The sequence below is a fragment of the Eubalaena glacialis genome, chromosome 5, assembly GCF_028564815.1.
Source record: "Eubalaena glacialis isolate mEubGla1 chromosome 5, mEubGla1.1.hap2.+ XY, whole genome shotgun sequence".
In the NCBI taxonomy this organism is placed as follows: Eukaryota; Metazoa; Chordata; class Mammalia; order Artiodactyla; family Balaenidae; genus Eubalaena; species Eubalaena glacialis.
In genome coordinates, this window is record NC_083720.1 from 94,458,407 (window position 1) to 94,474,060 (window position 15,654).

The 15,654-nt window shown below is 39.2% G+C and overlaps 1 protein-coding gene across 1 annotated transcript; it reads right to left on the reverse strand.

The window, feature by feature from the left end:
• Window positions 1-255: 255 nt before the first annotated feature.
• On the reverse strand, window positions 256-4,352 carry CXCL9 (C-X-C motif chemokine ligand 9). The gene is given in 4 exon segments (XM_061191494.1): window positions 256-360; window positions 1,599-1,683; window positions 2,959-3,085; window positions 4,187-4,352. Coding segments are annotated over 4 exon segments (483 nt in total).
• Window positions 4,353-15,654: the final 11,302 nt, after the last annotated feature.

Sequence of the window (15,654 nt, forward strand, 5' to 3'; positions counted from 1 at the left end):
TGTGGGCTTAAGCATGATGAAATTCAGTTGGTCGGAGGTGGAAGAACAAAGACAAACTCTAGCCTCTAACAATTCTTCACATTTGGATTTTAAAAGCAACTTTCTACCTTTAATTACAATTTCAAAATAATGCTTTAAATTTTCTAGTTCAAATCAACAAGCTTACGTATTAAGATGCCATCCCTTTCTGGAATTATTTCAGTATAGTTGAAAAGAAACTTTTTAACACAAAACACTTGTTGGTAAAATGGTAGCTCATGTAGTCTTCTTTTGAGGAGGATGTAGAGATTTTTTAACTTTTGGAACTTTCTTGGTTTTTTTATATTTTTTCCCTTTCTTTTGCTTTTTCTTTTGGTTGACCTGTGAGGAGACAGAAAAAAAAAGGGGAATGTTTCTCTATCTTACCATTTTTCCTTCCTTATATTATATTTGGACTCTCCAGACTGTGGTCTTTCTTTATTCTCAGAACCAGTTTAAAGTTGCTTCAGTCTCAGAGGGGCTCTTTTTGTTTCTATTTCACTCACTTTGATGAGGAGGCAGTAGCCTTCTGACTGCTTCTCTTTTGTCCATTTTCTGGGCTCATTACTACCCCCACTCCAATCTTGCTTATGACCCACCTGTCCCAACTATAGTTTTCTGAGGTTGGTACTATTATCATCCAATGTTTACAGACGAGGAGACTGAGGCTCGGAGCGGGTGACTTGCCCAAAGTTGCACAGTTGGTATGTGGCAGAACTGCTAGTCTGTCAGAGTCCAGAACCAAGCGCCCAACTACATATTCTGTGACCCTCTTCAGACTTAACTCCTTAGCACACCATGCAGGATTCTTCCCCCTTTCCTGGTCTACTTTTCTATCTCAATCCCTTCACTCCCTCCACACAAACTCCAGCCACATTACCCGAGGTTCCCGGAGCACAGTGAGCTCTCTCGTGATTCTAGTCTTTTTTTTTTTCATGCTGTCCTTACCCTCTTGGTGAACTACTTATCCTTCAAGACCCAAATCAAATGTCACCTGATATAAAAAGTCTCCCTTAACCCTTTCTTCCTGTCTCTTCACCTCTGGCAAAGTTAATTACTCCTTCTTCTGTTATCTTCAAGATTCTTGTACATATATTTATTTTATATTTTTCACATTGTACTATAATTAATTGTTAGCAAATTTGCTACAGCAGGAAGGGACTTTATCTTATTACCTTTTTTTTTTTGGTTGTGCCATGCGGTAGTTCTCCAAGCAGGGATTGAACCCGGGCCCTGGCAGTGAAAGTGCCAAGTCCTAACCACTGGACCACCATGGAAGGCATTCCCTACCTTATTTCCTTTCTTGCCTCACAGTCTACCATTCAACACACATTTATTGTATTGGATAAGAAAGACAAGCTCCCTACCCTCATGGAACACACATTCTAGTGGGAGACATAGACAAGTGATACTGTAAGCAGGACTACAATTACACCTCAAGGTGATGACATCATTCTACGAAAAAAATAGGAGCACAATAACATGAATGAAGAATGTATCCTTAAAGGAACTACATAATTCTTTGTCTTCCAAAGTTAATTTCTAAAAGAAAGAAAATTTTGTTCCTTTTTTTCACCAACCTGTTTCTCCCACACTTTAATCAATTCTTTCACATCTGTTGAATCTGGGTTTAGACAGGTTTGATCCCCATTCTTCATTGTAGCACTACCAAAGAAATAGCAACAAGATTTTTTTTTTTACTTTTAATAATTTAAATGCTTCATCTTATCCACAGAATTCAATTCCCCAATTAAAAATGTATTTGTGTCATCACTATAAGCATCTGAGACTTTCAGTCTTTTTCCTGCCTTTTCATTTTTTAAGTGACTGAGGGGACTTAGATACATTTCTAGGATAGCACATAACTCTAAGTTAAAAAAATCCAACAGGTATATGCAATAGGAGAAACTTAAATCTAAAGATAATATTGGTTCTGTTATGCTGGAAAAAGCTATTTATGTTTAAGTGAAAATATAAAATAGAAAAGTTGCCAATATATCTACTTTCTTTTCCCCCAAAACAATTAAAATGAGCATGAATTTTGCTAAATTTTCTAGTGAAACAACTTAAAACACAATTAAAATGTTTTCCTAAGACAAGATTAACAGACTGGTTGAATTTTTAAAATTACATCAGACTCTCCAGGAGCAATTTAAAGACTTTTTTCTTTAATTTCTGTCTAATCTAAGAATAAGAGTAGTCATTCTATACATCATCCTTGATTTAGGTTTCAAAAAACTTACAATAGGCATATCCTTTAATCTAGCAATTCTAATCTCTAGAAAGGTATTACTAATAGGAAAGAATTAAAGACACAATACTGCTACAATAGCAGCTTGTTTTCAATAGCAAAAAAATTGGAAATAACCTACATTTAGGCATTGGTCATATAGATTATGGTACGTCCACATGATAGAATAAAATTTGGCCATTAAAATTGACATTATTAGGAAAAAATGATGTTATTACAGAAGGTTTACTGACATGAGGAAATGTTCATTATATAGTGTTAATGTAAAAGCAGATTACAAAACAGTATGTAGTATATGATCTTATTTTTGTGTACATATATTGTGTGTATATATATATATATATATAGTGTCTATATATGCACACACAAAGCCAATGAGGGAGATTTGGAAGACTATATGCAGACAGATTAACACTACATATCACTAAATGGTAGGATTATAGACGATTTTTAATTTCTTCTTTTGGGTCATTTACATTAAACATTTTCTACAATAAACATGTCATCTTTGGTTCCTAATCTCTACCAGAAATTGCTTGTTTTTTTAGAAGAAAAGGAAGAAGTAGACCGGATTTATGGAGGGGCAACTATCTGCATTTTAAGGGTCTGAATGGGCAAGTATTCTGAGGGTAATACTCACACTAAACTTATTGCTGGAGCATATGTGTTGGATGAGTTTTTTTACTTACATGATTTCAACTTTCTCACAAGAAGGGCTTGGGGCAAATTGTTTAAGGTCCTTTAAGGATTTTGAATGGATCGTCCCTTGGCTGGTGTTGATGCAGGAACAGCGTCCATTCCTCATTGTTGGAGTTCCTAAGGGAAAAAGAGAGGCAGAAAACATCGATTTAGAGCAATGTCTCAATTTAGGCGATCCACCCAAATGATACATTTGACTTAGTCATGATTATTTCTATCATTTACTGAGTGTCTGTTAATCATTACCACGAGATTTTGAGTAGGTGTTATCTCTGTTTTATAGATAAAGAATCCAAGGTTCAGAGAAGTTAAGTTAGAAACAAAGCCTTTCAGCTTTTAGGGGACAAGTGCAGGGTCTCAGCTCAGGTTTCTTTGGGTCCAAAGGCATTACTCTTAACTACCATATTTTACAACCTTAGGAAAAGGGATTTTTATAATATTCAATAAATGTCTATCACAGGTCAGAAACACAGATACCTAATTCATGTGTGCTCTGCAGACCATAGTATCTCAAGCAACTCCCAAAGCCATTTTTTATCTGACCTTAGTGAAATGGAGTTGGTACTCGTTTCAACAAAAAGTTCCACTTACAATAACTAATTACCACCACCATCCTGATCTTTCCCACTGCCTTGGTTTTCAGTAGTGCTTTAAACTTTTGAAAATTCTTTAAAATACACTATCTTCATTCCTTAATTTTTTCATTTATTCAACATACATTTACTCAGTACTTCCTATATGCCATACATTGTGTAGTAGGTAGAAAAAGCATAACTATAAAATCTCCATTTTACAGCTGAGGAAACTGAAGTCTAGAAAAGTTCATTAATCTGCCCCAAATAAAGGTAGTTAGTAAACAGATTAGGGACAACCTCTCTGATTATTGGATACTTAATTGGTTAACCACAGACATACTTATCAAGAAACACTGTCAGGGTGACAAAAATAATTTAGGAGACAAAGTCTTCCATCTCATTATCACCCAGTTCAACAAACATTTATTGAACACTTACTCTGTGCCAGGAATTCACACACGTGGACTGAGACTTGTATTTGACTCGGCAGGTTCAGGATATGAACTTTGGATAATTGACCACAACTGACTCACATCACTTTCTGATGCACACAAAGCAGTTACCTTTACTGGCAAATCAAGAGACTTTTATAGCAGTTCACATCTCTGACTTTACTAATCCAATATAACTCAGATTCCCTTACCTTGAACTCCAATCAGAGTCAGGAAGATGATACCCAAAAGGAGAGGAACACCACTTTTCCTCATAGTGGTAGAATGGAGTCGCTCCTGTATTTGTTCTACTGAGTCACTCCTATATTAGATTTTAAGCCCGAGAAATTCTTTAGAGAACATGCTCTTGGAAATCATATTTATTTCAGAAATCTGTTTCCCTCCTAAAATCTGATTGGCTGGTTGTCTTAGCTGATCCAGCTAATCTGACCACAAACTTAATTGTGCTGGGGGAATCCCTACTCTCTGATCCAAGGGAATTTCTGCATGCTTTATATCTTTCCATTTCACATAAATGGATAGTTTATCATAAGAGATGTGAAACCATCATCACTGGCAGCCTTTAGCACACTCACAGCTGCTCACCTGGATGAAGAATAAGTTATATAATGAATATAATAACATCATACAAGAAGGGCTGGAGATGTGGTTTCCAGATGGGAAATATTAAAGTCCAGATAAGTAAAACACTCTTCAAATTTTCTTACTATTTGTAGAATATCTTTATGTATAATATATGGCCACATTTATTTTTTCTTATATTGCTTACCCAACAATCTTAAACAATCAAAATACATTAAAAGGCATCTTAATTAATTCAGGGACTAGGTCATTTTCTACTGTGGTAGGCTCTTTTTGTTTTTTATGTCATTGCTGCTACAGATTATTATTTTTTTAAATAGGTAGAATAATGGATCAGTTGAAAATAGACAATTGGTACTACATCAAACTTAAAAACTTCTGTGTATCAAAGAAAACAATCAACAGAGTGAAAAAGCAACCTATGGAATGGGAGCAAATAATTGCAAAACATAAATCTGATAAGGAATTAATATTATATGGAACTTCTACAACAACAAAATCCAAACAACCTGATTAAAAAATGGGCAGACTTGAATGCACATTCCTCTAAAGAAGATATACAAATGGGCAATAAGCACATGAAAAAAGTTCAACATCACTAATTGTTATGGAAATGCAAATCAAAACCACAATGAGTTATCACCTCATACACACCAGGATGCCACTTTCAAAAAAACAGAAAATAACAAGTGTTGGCGAGGATGTGGAAAAGTTGGAACCCTTGTGCACTGTTGGTGGGAATGTAAAATGATGCAGCCATTATGGAAAACAATATAGAGGTTCCTTAAAAAATCAGAGGGTTCTCAAAAATTAAAAACAGAATTACCATATGATCCAACAATCCCACTTCTGGGAATATGTTCAAAAGAATTCAAAGCAGGATCTCAAAGAGATATTTGCACACCCATGTTCACCGCAGCATTATCCACAATAGCTAAGAAATGAAGCAACCCAAATGTCCATTGACAGATGAATGGATAAAGAAAACGTCGTATGTACATGCAATGTAATATTATGCAGCCTTAAAAAAGAAGGAAATCTTGTCACATGCTACAACATGGATGAACCTTGAGAATATTATGCTCAGCGAAATAAACCAGTCACAAAAGAACAAATAGTCATAGGAAGTATCTAAAGTCAAATCTTAGAAACAGAAAGTAGAAAGGTGGGTGTCAAGGGCTGGGGGAAAGGGTGAGATGAAATTAATCTTTAGTGGGTTTAGGGTTTCAGTGTTGCAAGATGAAAAAGTTCTAGAGATCTGTTGTACAACAATGTGAATATACTTAACACTACTGAACTGTATATTTAGAAATGGTTCAGATGGTAAATTTGATGCTACATGTTTTTTACCACAATAAAATAAAATAAGAGTAAGGGATCAGTTGCATGTAATGAAAATCCAAATTAATAGTGGCTAACTAGATGAAAGTGTGTTTCCCTGAACAGAGGCAGGTGGACTAGGGCTTGTACGGTGGTTCTGAGGTCTCCATGAGGTCTCCCGGCCTCCTTCTATCTTGTTGCTTTATCACCATCTCTACATTGCTGCCCTCATGCACGTGGCCAACGGGGGGCTTGCCACCATGTCCACTTTCAAAGTACAGGTTGGTGGGAAGGCAGAAAAAGGGCATGCCTCTCATTTCTTCACTTATCACTTGTCCATACCCTGGACAATAATTTATTCACATGGCCACAACTAGCTGCAGGGAAAGTTAAGAAATGTGATCTTTATTCTGGTTGATCCACTAAAATTTGAGGGTTCCATTACTGTAGAACAGTGTTTCTCAACCTTTTTTTTCATAATTGCTTCTCCTGAGATAAATTAGATCAAATTTAAATTAACATAAATCTAAATTTAATTTAATTTCTTCCTAAATAGAAAAATTAAATATTAAGAAATAAAATTTTGTTGGGTAGGGTTGAACTTTGGTGGACCATAAGTCATTGTAATATCTAAGATTTTTTAGCCCCCCAAGGAACCAATTTTCTGTCCCCTTGAGGGCAATCCTTCCTCCCCTGCATTGAGAATGCACGCTGTAGAGTAGGAGGGGGACAGATACTAGCATTTTCTGTTACACAATGCACATTTTTATACTGGTTTCTAGATGGATTATTATGCTTAAATACAATATTAAGAATTCTTTTTGAAGAAAACTTGTGGTGATCTTTGACACAGCTTATTCATTTGGTTATGTTTAGTTTTTGGTAATGACTGTGACCATGGGTAGGGTGGAGCTGGGTTCAGGTCCCAGCCTTGCTACTTAACATCTGCGTGCCAAATACTTAACTTCTATGAGCCTCAGTTCCCTCAGCTGAGGAAACTATTACTAACCTCACAGGTTGGTGAAATTAATGGCAACAAGGAATTTCAACTGCAAAACACCATAGAGCTGCTAGTGACCATTTTTTCTAGCAAAGAAAGTTAGATGGAACCTTCTTAGGATAAAGAACAAGGCCTAGAATGGTCTGCCCTTGCCCACCTTTCAAGTCTCTTCTTGCATAACTCTCTGCTCCATCAACTCTGCTTTTCCTCCTTCAGTTCCTCAGAGGGGCAATGCTTCTTCCCATCACACTCTTTTTGCTCATGCTGTTCCCCGCCTGGAATGCTGTGCCTCATCTGCCTCGCTATCCTACTGCTTAGTAATTTACCCACCTTAGATTTCCAGGTTAGCATTTCCCCTGGGGAGACTTCCCTGATCCCCAGACTTGGTCAGGTCCCCCACCATGTGATTTCATGGCACTATGCGCCTCTCCTCATTCAAAGGACATGCAAGGCGATGTTACGTTATCTGCTATCTTATGGTGAACATCTCCTTCCACCACTAGGACAAGGAAGGCTTGTGAGGGTCCATGCCGGCGCGCAGTGCCGAGCGCAGGGCCTGGCACTCAGTAGGCGCACTGTTAACACGTGCACATCAGTGAGGGAACCAGCGAGGGAACCGAGGCCCCCGGCCTGGCTCCACCCTGCGCTTGCGAGGCGCTTCTGGGCTCAGCAGGTGTGAGCACACGGCGCATGCCCAGCCAGTCAGCTTACAGAACCTTCGGTGGGGAAGCTGCCATCGCTGCTGGAGCATGTTGCTCCGCTGGTGGCCCTGCTGGTGTTTCCGCTACCTGCGCTGCTCCCACCGTGAAGCACGTCGAGAAGAAAGGTAGTGGCTGTGCGCCTCGGGATCTCTCCCCTCTGCCTCCTGCGTGTCCCCTCGACCCTCACCTCCCAACGCGAGGGGGTGGCGCTTCCCCGAAGGACGCCGGGAGCGGGGTCCGGTCTGCAGCTTCCACGCGGGGCTTGGGCTGAGGCCGGCGGGACTGTTGGCCTCGGAGGGGCCCGGTCATTGGGGCGGAGGCCGCCGGGCCAGGTCTAGGAGGGTCGTTCGGCCTTGGGTCGCGGTCTACTGGGACAGAAGTCTACCGAACGAGAGGAGGAGGTGCCGGGGTCAGTTAGGGGTCACTCGAGGTCCAGTCTTATTTTTTTTTTATCTGGAGGTGGCGAACTTTCTCCGGTTGCCAGCAGGACGGAGGCCCCGCCGAGTGGTCGGCTGCGTGGAGCAGGTTTGGCCCTTGGGCCTGAAGGCTGAGGCCGCCGCCCTCAGATGAGGCGCGTTCCTCGCTTGTTTCCCAGGCCTCCTATTGGAAATTGTCCAGACAAGGCTGAGAGAAAACACGTTTACGACTGAAAACCCCACCGAAGGGGCGTTTATGACTAGATAGGGCATTTAGGGGAAACAGAAACCTGGGGAGAGGACACTGCGGGCGGTTCTCACAGCCCTGGGAAGGAAGCCAAGGATTAGAAGCCCCTTCGAAACTAACAGATAATTGCCAATTTCCCTTTGGATGGAGTTTTAACCTCATTTGCCTCCTGTCCCCGAGGCACTAAATGCTGATGTCACCCTCCCGGGCAGAGCAGAGTTCTGTTTTCACATGCGCTCGCCCGCCTGCCTCCCTCTTCCTTCTGTTTGGTTATGGAGCCAGTGCTGTCTGTTTAATTATATACACAGCGTGACCCTGCTGCCTCGAAAATCTGAGTCTTCCCTTTTACTTTGAAAGGGGAAGTAAGTTTCTCTCATAGTGAAACCCCCAGGCCTGTTTGAATTTCTTGCCTTGTGGACTTCCCCTCCTCTCAGCAGCTATTGCTAGTATTAAAGGATGCTGACTTGAAAAGACTTTATTTCTTGAAAGCCTCAGAAGCCCCTACTTAGCATTCTGATTTTTCTTCTTTGCTCTTTTCTCCCCATGTAGGGAGTCATTCCTTCCTTCCAAAATATTGCAGTACGGGAAGTTGCCTAGAAGCACATCATAGCTGGAGGGGGGTGAGGGGTGGAAAGGGGTTCATGTCCTGTCTGTGTCTCAGGTAACGAAGAGAAAGGAGCAAGTTCTTCCTTTACTGATCTTAATATCTGGCCTCCTGGTTTATAATTTTTTATCTAAAGTTTATGGAGTGGATTAAATATGTGAAGAAACTGTCCTGAGAAGGAATGTCAGTACATCATTTAAAGGACAGCTGCAGCTGAATGCTGGCAGTAACACATTTTTGCTCTATGACTTTTGGCAAGTCAGCTTATAGTCTGATAAAATGTAACCATAGTTATTAAGAAGCTGCTGCCTAACTTGAAAAGAAGTTATCCTGAAAAGGAAGAAAATATTTTTGTTTAACATATCCATATTAAAGCGATTTACATAATCAGTCTCTGCCCTCAAAGAGCTCACAGTTGAGTGAAAGAGAGCAGCATGTAAATCAGCAATTACTGTAGAAGAAGTGGCATGATAAAGGATGGTACACAATGATTGGAGGTGCAGGGAAGGTCACAACTTTGGCTCATGGCCTCAAACACAGTTGTTTGAATTAGGTCTGGAAGGAGATTTGGTTGGAATTAGTTACTAGGGGAAGGTGGGCAGCAGGGAAGCATTCTGAGCAGGAGGCATGAAAAAGTGTGCTAAGTTTTAGAAACTGCAAAAACTGCAAGAACTTTGGTAAGGGGGAAGGGTAGAGTGATAATGGGGGAGTGGTGAGAAATGAGGCTAGAAATGTAGCAGGATCCAGAGGATGAAGGGCCTTGTAAATCCCTGTGTGGTGAGGAGACATTGAAGGATTTTACCCAAGGGAGTGACATGAGAACTTTCACAAACACATACACAAGCATATACACCTATATCTAATCTGACTCTTGTCACTAAACAATATCATTTAATTTATCTTATTTTACATAAACATTTCCTGGTATCTATGTAGTTTATACATTTTAAAAATGGTTCTTGGTATTTGTAGTCTGTTTTTTCTCAGTGCTGGGCATTGTAGTTGTTTCCCTTGGTTCAGTAGTACAACAAGTACTCTTATTTTTTCAGAGATTTTACTTTCTTGGATATTTTCCTTCTTTGGAAGTTTAGAGACAGAGGTTAAAAACATTTTTATCTCTTTTGTAACATTTTAACAGTTCGCTTGTCAGAAAGATTGGACTAATTTTGTAATGCCTTCATCAGGATATAGATGTACCAGTTTCTCAATTCTCTTGTCATTTGTATTTACTTTCGTTCATTTAATATGTGAAACTGGATGCCTGAGATCAGTGCTTATTTCAGTTTTTTAACTTATTGACGTTTTAGTTTGTGTTGGCTTAATATCTCTATCTTCAACCTTTTCAGGATGACTTGTCAAGTGGAGTCAGGGTGTTGACTTTATAAATACATGTCATTTCTTTACAGATTTTGAATAGGAAGATTTAATCCATTTTCAGTTAAAATACCTGCTTTTTCTGTTTTGTTGCCTTCATTTCTTGCATGTTTCTTACACAATTTTTTGAAGTATAACACGTTATATGGGCTGAATCGTGTCGCCCCAAATTCATATGTTGAAGTTCTAACTGCCAGTACCTCAGAATGTGACTTTACTTAGAGATAGGATTTTTAAAGAGGTAGTTAAGTTAAAATGAGGTCATTAGGATGGTCCCTAATCCATTGTGACTGGTGTCCTTATAAGAAGAGATTAGGACACAAAGATGTACAGAGAAGACCATGTGAAGACACAGGGAGGAGATGGCCATCAGCAAGCAAAGGAGAGAGGTTTCAGAAGAAACCAACCCTGCTGACTCCTTGATCTTGGGCTTCCAGTCTCCAGAATTATGAGAAAGTAAATTTCTGTTGCTTGAGCCACTCAGTCTGTGGTATTTGGTACACAGCTCTAGCTAAATAATACAACCTATATACAGGGAAAAAAGTGTATATGTATAGAAGAGTGCAGCAGTATGGCTCAGTGAATTTTAACCAAGTGTCAGTGGCATGACAGTACCCTTCACTTCTTCCCCAAAGGTAACTCGTATCATAGGTGAGTTTTGTCATTTTGAACTATATAAATGGCATTATACAGTATGTCCTATTTAGTGTCTCATTCCTTTCTCTAAATATTATATTTGTGGGATTCATCCATGTCATGTGTGCAGGAGTGGTTTGTTCAATTGCTCTTATAGTATTCTGTTGTATGACTCACCGTAAGGTATATATCCAGTTGATGGACATTTTGATTGTATCACTAGGAATAGAATTGCTGGTTCATCGAGTGTGTATGTATTCAGTTTAAGAAGTTGTACCATTTATCCTTCTACCAGCAGTGAATGAGAGTTTTAGTTTATTTTTATTTATTTATGGCTGTGTTGGGTCTTTGTTTCTGTGCGAGGGCTTTCTCTAGTTGTGGCAAGCGGTGGCCACTCTTCATCGTGGTGCGCGGGCCTCTTACCATCGTGGCCTCTCCTGTCGCGGAGTGCAGGCTCCAGACGCGCAGGCTCAGTAATTGTGGCTCACGGGCCCAGTTGCTCCGCGGCATGTGGGATCTTCCCAGTCCACGGCTCGAACCCGTGTCCCCTGCATTGGCAGGCAGATTCTCAACCACTGCGCCACCAGGGAAGCCCCTGAGAGTTTCATTGACCCTACATTCTTGCATATATTTCATATCGGGCTCATTGTTTTCTTTTTATCTTAGTTTTTTGCTTTTAATGGTTTAGAAGTTTTCCATTTTTATAAAATACTGACGTCTGTTTATTTCTATAAAATATAGATAGTCCATAGTTGATTGTTTCAAACTATGAATTATTGCCTGATATAAAGTGTGGACTTAAGTTACTTGATCTGCAAATGAATATCTAACTCTCCCACCGAAGTTTGTTAAATAGTGATTTTTCTCTGTTACAATCAGATAGTGACTGGGGCTAGAGTCATCTGAAGGCTTTACTGGACTGGATGCCCCAAATGGCATCACAAGCCTTCTCCACATAACCTTTTTCTTCAGCAGTATAGCCCAGGCTACTAAATGGCCCCTGAAGACTCCTCCATGTGGCTTGCCTCTCCAGCAATACAGCTTAGGTGGTGGCAGCTTCACCTCCTTCTCCCTCCATCCTTTCTTCCTCCTCTTTCTTCTTCACTATGTAGTTACCTTTACCAGTGTTCTCTATTTTTTCATACTGTTTCAATTTATTGTCTAGTGTCCTTTCGTTTTAGTCTGAAGGACTCCCTTTAGCATTTCTTGTAGGTCAAGTCTAATGGTAATGAAATCCCTTAGCTTCTTTTATCTGGAAATGTCTTTATTTCTCCTTCATTCCTTTTCTTTTTTAATTTTTAAAATTTATTTATTTTTGGCTGCATTGGGTCTTCGTTGCTGCATGCGGGCTTTCTCTAGTTGCAGCGAGAGGGGGCTATTCTTCGTTTTGGTGCACAGGCTTCTCATTGCAGTGGCTTCTCTTGTTGCGGACCATGGGCTCTAGGCACGTGGGCTTCAGTAGTTGCGGCATGCAGGCTCAGTAGTTGCAGTGAGTGGGCTCAGTAGTTGTGGCGTGCAGGCTCTAGAGTGTAGGCTCAGTAGTTGTGGCGCACCGGCTTAGCTGCTCCGCGGCATGTGTGATCGTCCCAGACCAGGGATTGAACCCGTGTCCTCTGCATTGGCAGAAGGATTCTTAACCACTGCACCACCAGGGAAGTCCCTCTCCTTTATTCTTGATGGATAGTTTTGCCAGATGTAGAATTCTTGGTTGACAGAATGTTTTTTTTCTTTCAGCATTTAAAATATGTCATCTCACTGCCTTCTGGTCTCTATGGTTTCTGATGAGAAGTTGACTGTTATTCTTATTAAGAGCCTTTGTATATGACGAGTCACTTCTCTCTCAGTGCTTCCAAGGTTTTCTTTTTGTCTCTGAATCTTGACTATTTGATTATTATCTATCTCTTTGAGCTTATCCTGCTTGAAGTTCACCGACCTTCTTGGATGTGTAGATCCATGTGTTCCATCAGATCTGGGAAGTTTTTGGTCATTATTTCTGTAAATATTCTTTCTATCCCTTTCTCTCTTTCTTTTCTCCTTCTGGGGCTTGCATTATGAGCATATTACTTTATCTGATGGTATCCCATAGGTCCCTTAGGCTCTGTGCTTTTTTCTTAATTTTTTTTTTTCTGCCCCTCAGACTCCATAATTTCAATTGCCCTATTTTCAGATTTGTTGATTCTTTCTTCTGCTGGCTCAAAACTGCAAATAAATCTCTCTAGTGAATTTTCCATTTCCGTTTTTTACTTTTCAGCTCCAGAATTTATATTTATCTCCTTTTTGTGTTTCTATCTCTTTATTGATAGTCTCATTTTCTTCACACATCATTTTTCCCAGTTTCCTTTTATTCTTTGTGCATGGTTTCCTTTAGCTCTTTGAGCATATTTAAGATAGTTGATTTAACATCTTTGTCTAGTAAGTCCAGTGAATATCTGGGTTTCCTCAGGAATGGTTTACTGTCAGTTTATTCTTTCTTTTTGAATGGACTGTATTTTCCCATTTCTTTGTGTGCTTTATGATTTGCTTGTTGTTGAAAACTAGACATTCTGAATATTATAACATAGGGACTCCAGAAATCTAATTCTCCCACTCCTCAGGAATTGTTGATTTTGCTTGTTGATGGCTGGAACCATCCATTTGTTACCTTCCGAATATTTTTGCAAAGTGGGTATTCCTTGTTATGTGTGGTCACTGAAATTTCTTTCATTATCTCGTAGTCAGCCAGTGACCTGACATATCTCTATAAACGTAGGTCAAGAGAAATAGAATGACACACAAAGCCTGCTCATGCATGTTAAGGTAAATTTTATTCAAAGTAAATTTCAGGAAGTTATCTTTGAGACCTGAATCAAAGTTGAATTCCAGATATTAATTTTGGATTTCTTTTCTCAAAATAAGGTTAGATTTCATTCTTTGCAATATATACTTAATTTATACTGGAAATAAGTAAATATTTGTTCATTTCTTTTACATGTCAGTGCCCACAGCCTAATAACTATCCCCTTCTGATCCCACCAGTTGTTGGTACCTGAAGTCAGAATCTAAATGGTGTAATTTTGAAAATGTTCTTGGTTTACACCTTGCAGAGTCAAGAGGATCTGCAAGTCTTGAAATAGAGGAAATAGCAGATGCAACGGAAGTTAGCTTTTGGGAACTAAGAGCCCCTTTTGTATTGTACTATAGTACCACAAAAATCAAACTTGATTTTAAAATAAAACATATATACTTCCCTTGAAACAACAATTGCCTATTATGTTCATAGCAAGCAAATGTTAACATATAGCGTTTATGCTAAGGCTTACTCTAAAAACTTTTTTATTCTATCTTCTGAGAATTCCTATCAGCTAAGAGGATTGTATAAAGTTTATTTTTTTTGTAGTTTTTATTACAAAAATAATAATTGTTACTGTTTTGGTTTTCAAATTACAAAGTTGGGGGCTTCCCTGGTGGTGCAGTGGTTAAGAATCCGCCTGCCAATGCAGGGGACACGGGTTCAAGCCCTGGTCTGGGAAGATCTCACATGCCGTGGGGCAACTAAGCCTGTGCGCCACAACTACTGAGCCTGTGCTCTAGAGCCCACGAGCCACAACTACTGAAGCCTGCACGCCTAGAGCCCATGCTCTGCAACAAGAGAAGCCACTGCTATGAGAAGCCCGCGCACCGCAATGAAGAGTAGCCGCCGCTTGCCGCAACTAGAGAAAGCCTGTGCACAGCAACGAAGACCCAACATAGCCAAAAATCAATAAATAAAATAAATGAATTTTAAAAAATTACAAAGTTGGATATTTCAAACTATATTTGCTGCTCACTCCAAGATTCAAATGTACTTCTCCTGGTAGGAATGATGGTAGCGCTCCCAGTTGAAAATTGTGCTCTAACATTTCAACTCATGTTATAGTGTCTGCCATTGTGAATATATTCTATCTTACTTTTCTTCTTCGGTATTTGTGGTATTCGTTAGTTAGGCTTTGTGGTTACTCATGTGTAATTTGTGAAAATTCATTTGTTACTTTATGAATTTTTATTTTGAGTGATTAGCTAGATGTATACATCATGTTATTACTCATACTTCTGTTTCCCCCAAAATGTGTAATTCCAATTTAATTGGGTTTTGTTTTTATGTTCCAAAACACATATGAGATACTTCAGTATCTAATGATCTGTGACTTGGGATTTTAATGTTACTAGTATTTTCTATCTCAATCCATTCTTTCCCTCCAAGCTAAATAATTGTTTTACTTAGTCCCAGAGGTATGTTGAGCTATTTACAGAGGTCTTTGTGTGTATATGGATGGTGTCTTGTCTACAGTGCTAATTCTGTGATTTTTGCTTCCTGGCCAAGGTGAACTTCTACACGCTCCCCAATAACAATTTCACTTATAGTTCAATTACTTTAGTAGACAACTACTTCAAAATCTGTTTTCTTCGTCACATCTTCCCTGAACACACTACAGTCCTAGGTCATCTCTCCTTTTCCTGAGTAACTCTTACACTTATTTTAGATTTTATAATGTTGACTCTTTTATCCTACTTCTGTTAGTATTCCTTCTGAGTAATGATGAGCATCAATAAGGATGAGACAATGTGGATGCACATGCATTTCACTTATTTATACTGACTAGTCATCAGGAGATATAATTGCTCTGCAAGACCTAAATTCATTAGCATATATACTTAATAAAATTTCTTATAACTATAATCAAATTTTAAAAAATGAATTGTTAAGTAATTAAACAAGGAGGCCATTAGATTGAGATGGCTCTAATGCCTTGGTAGCCTACA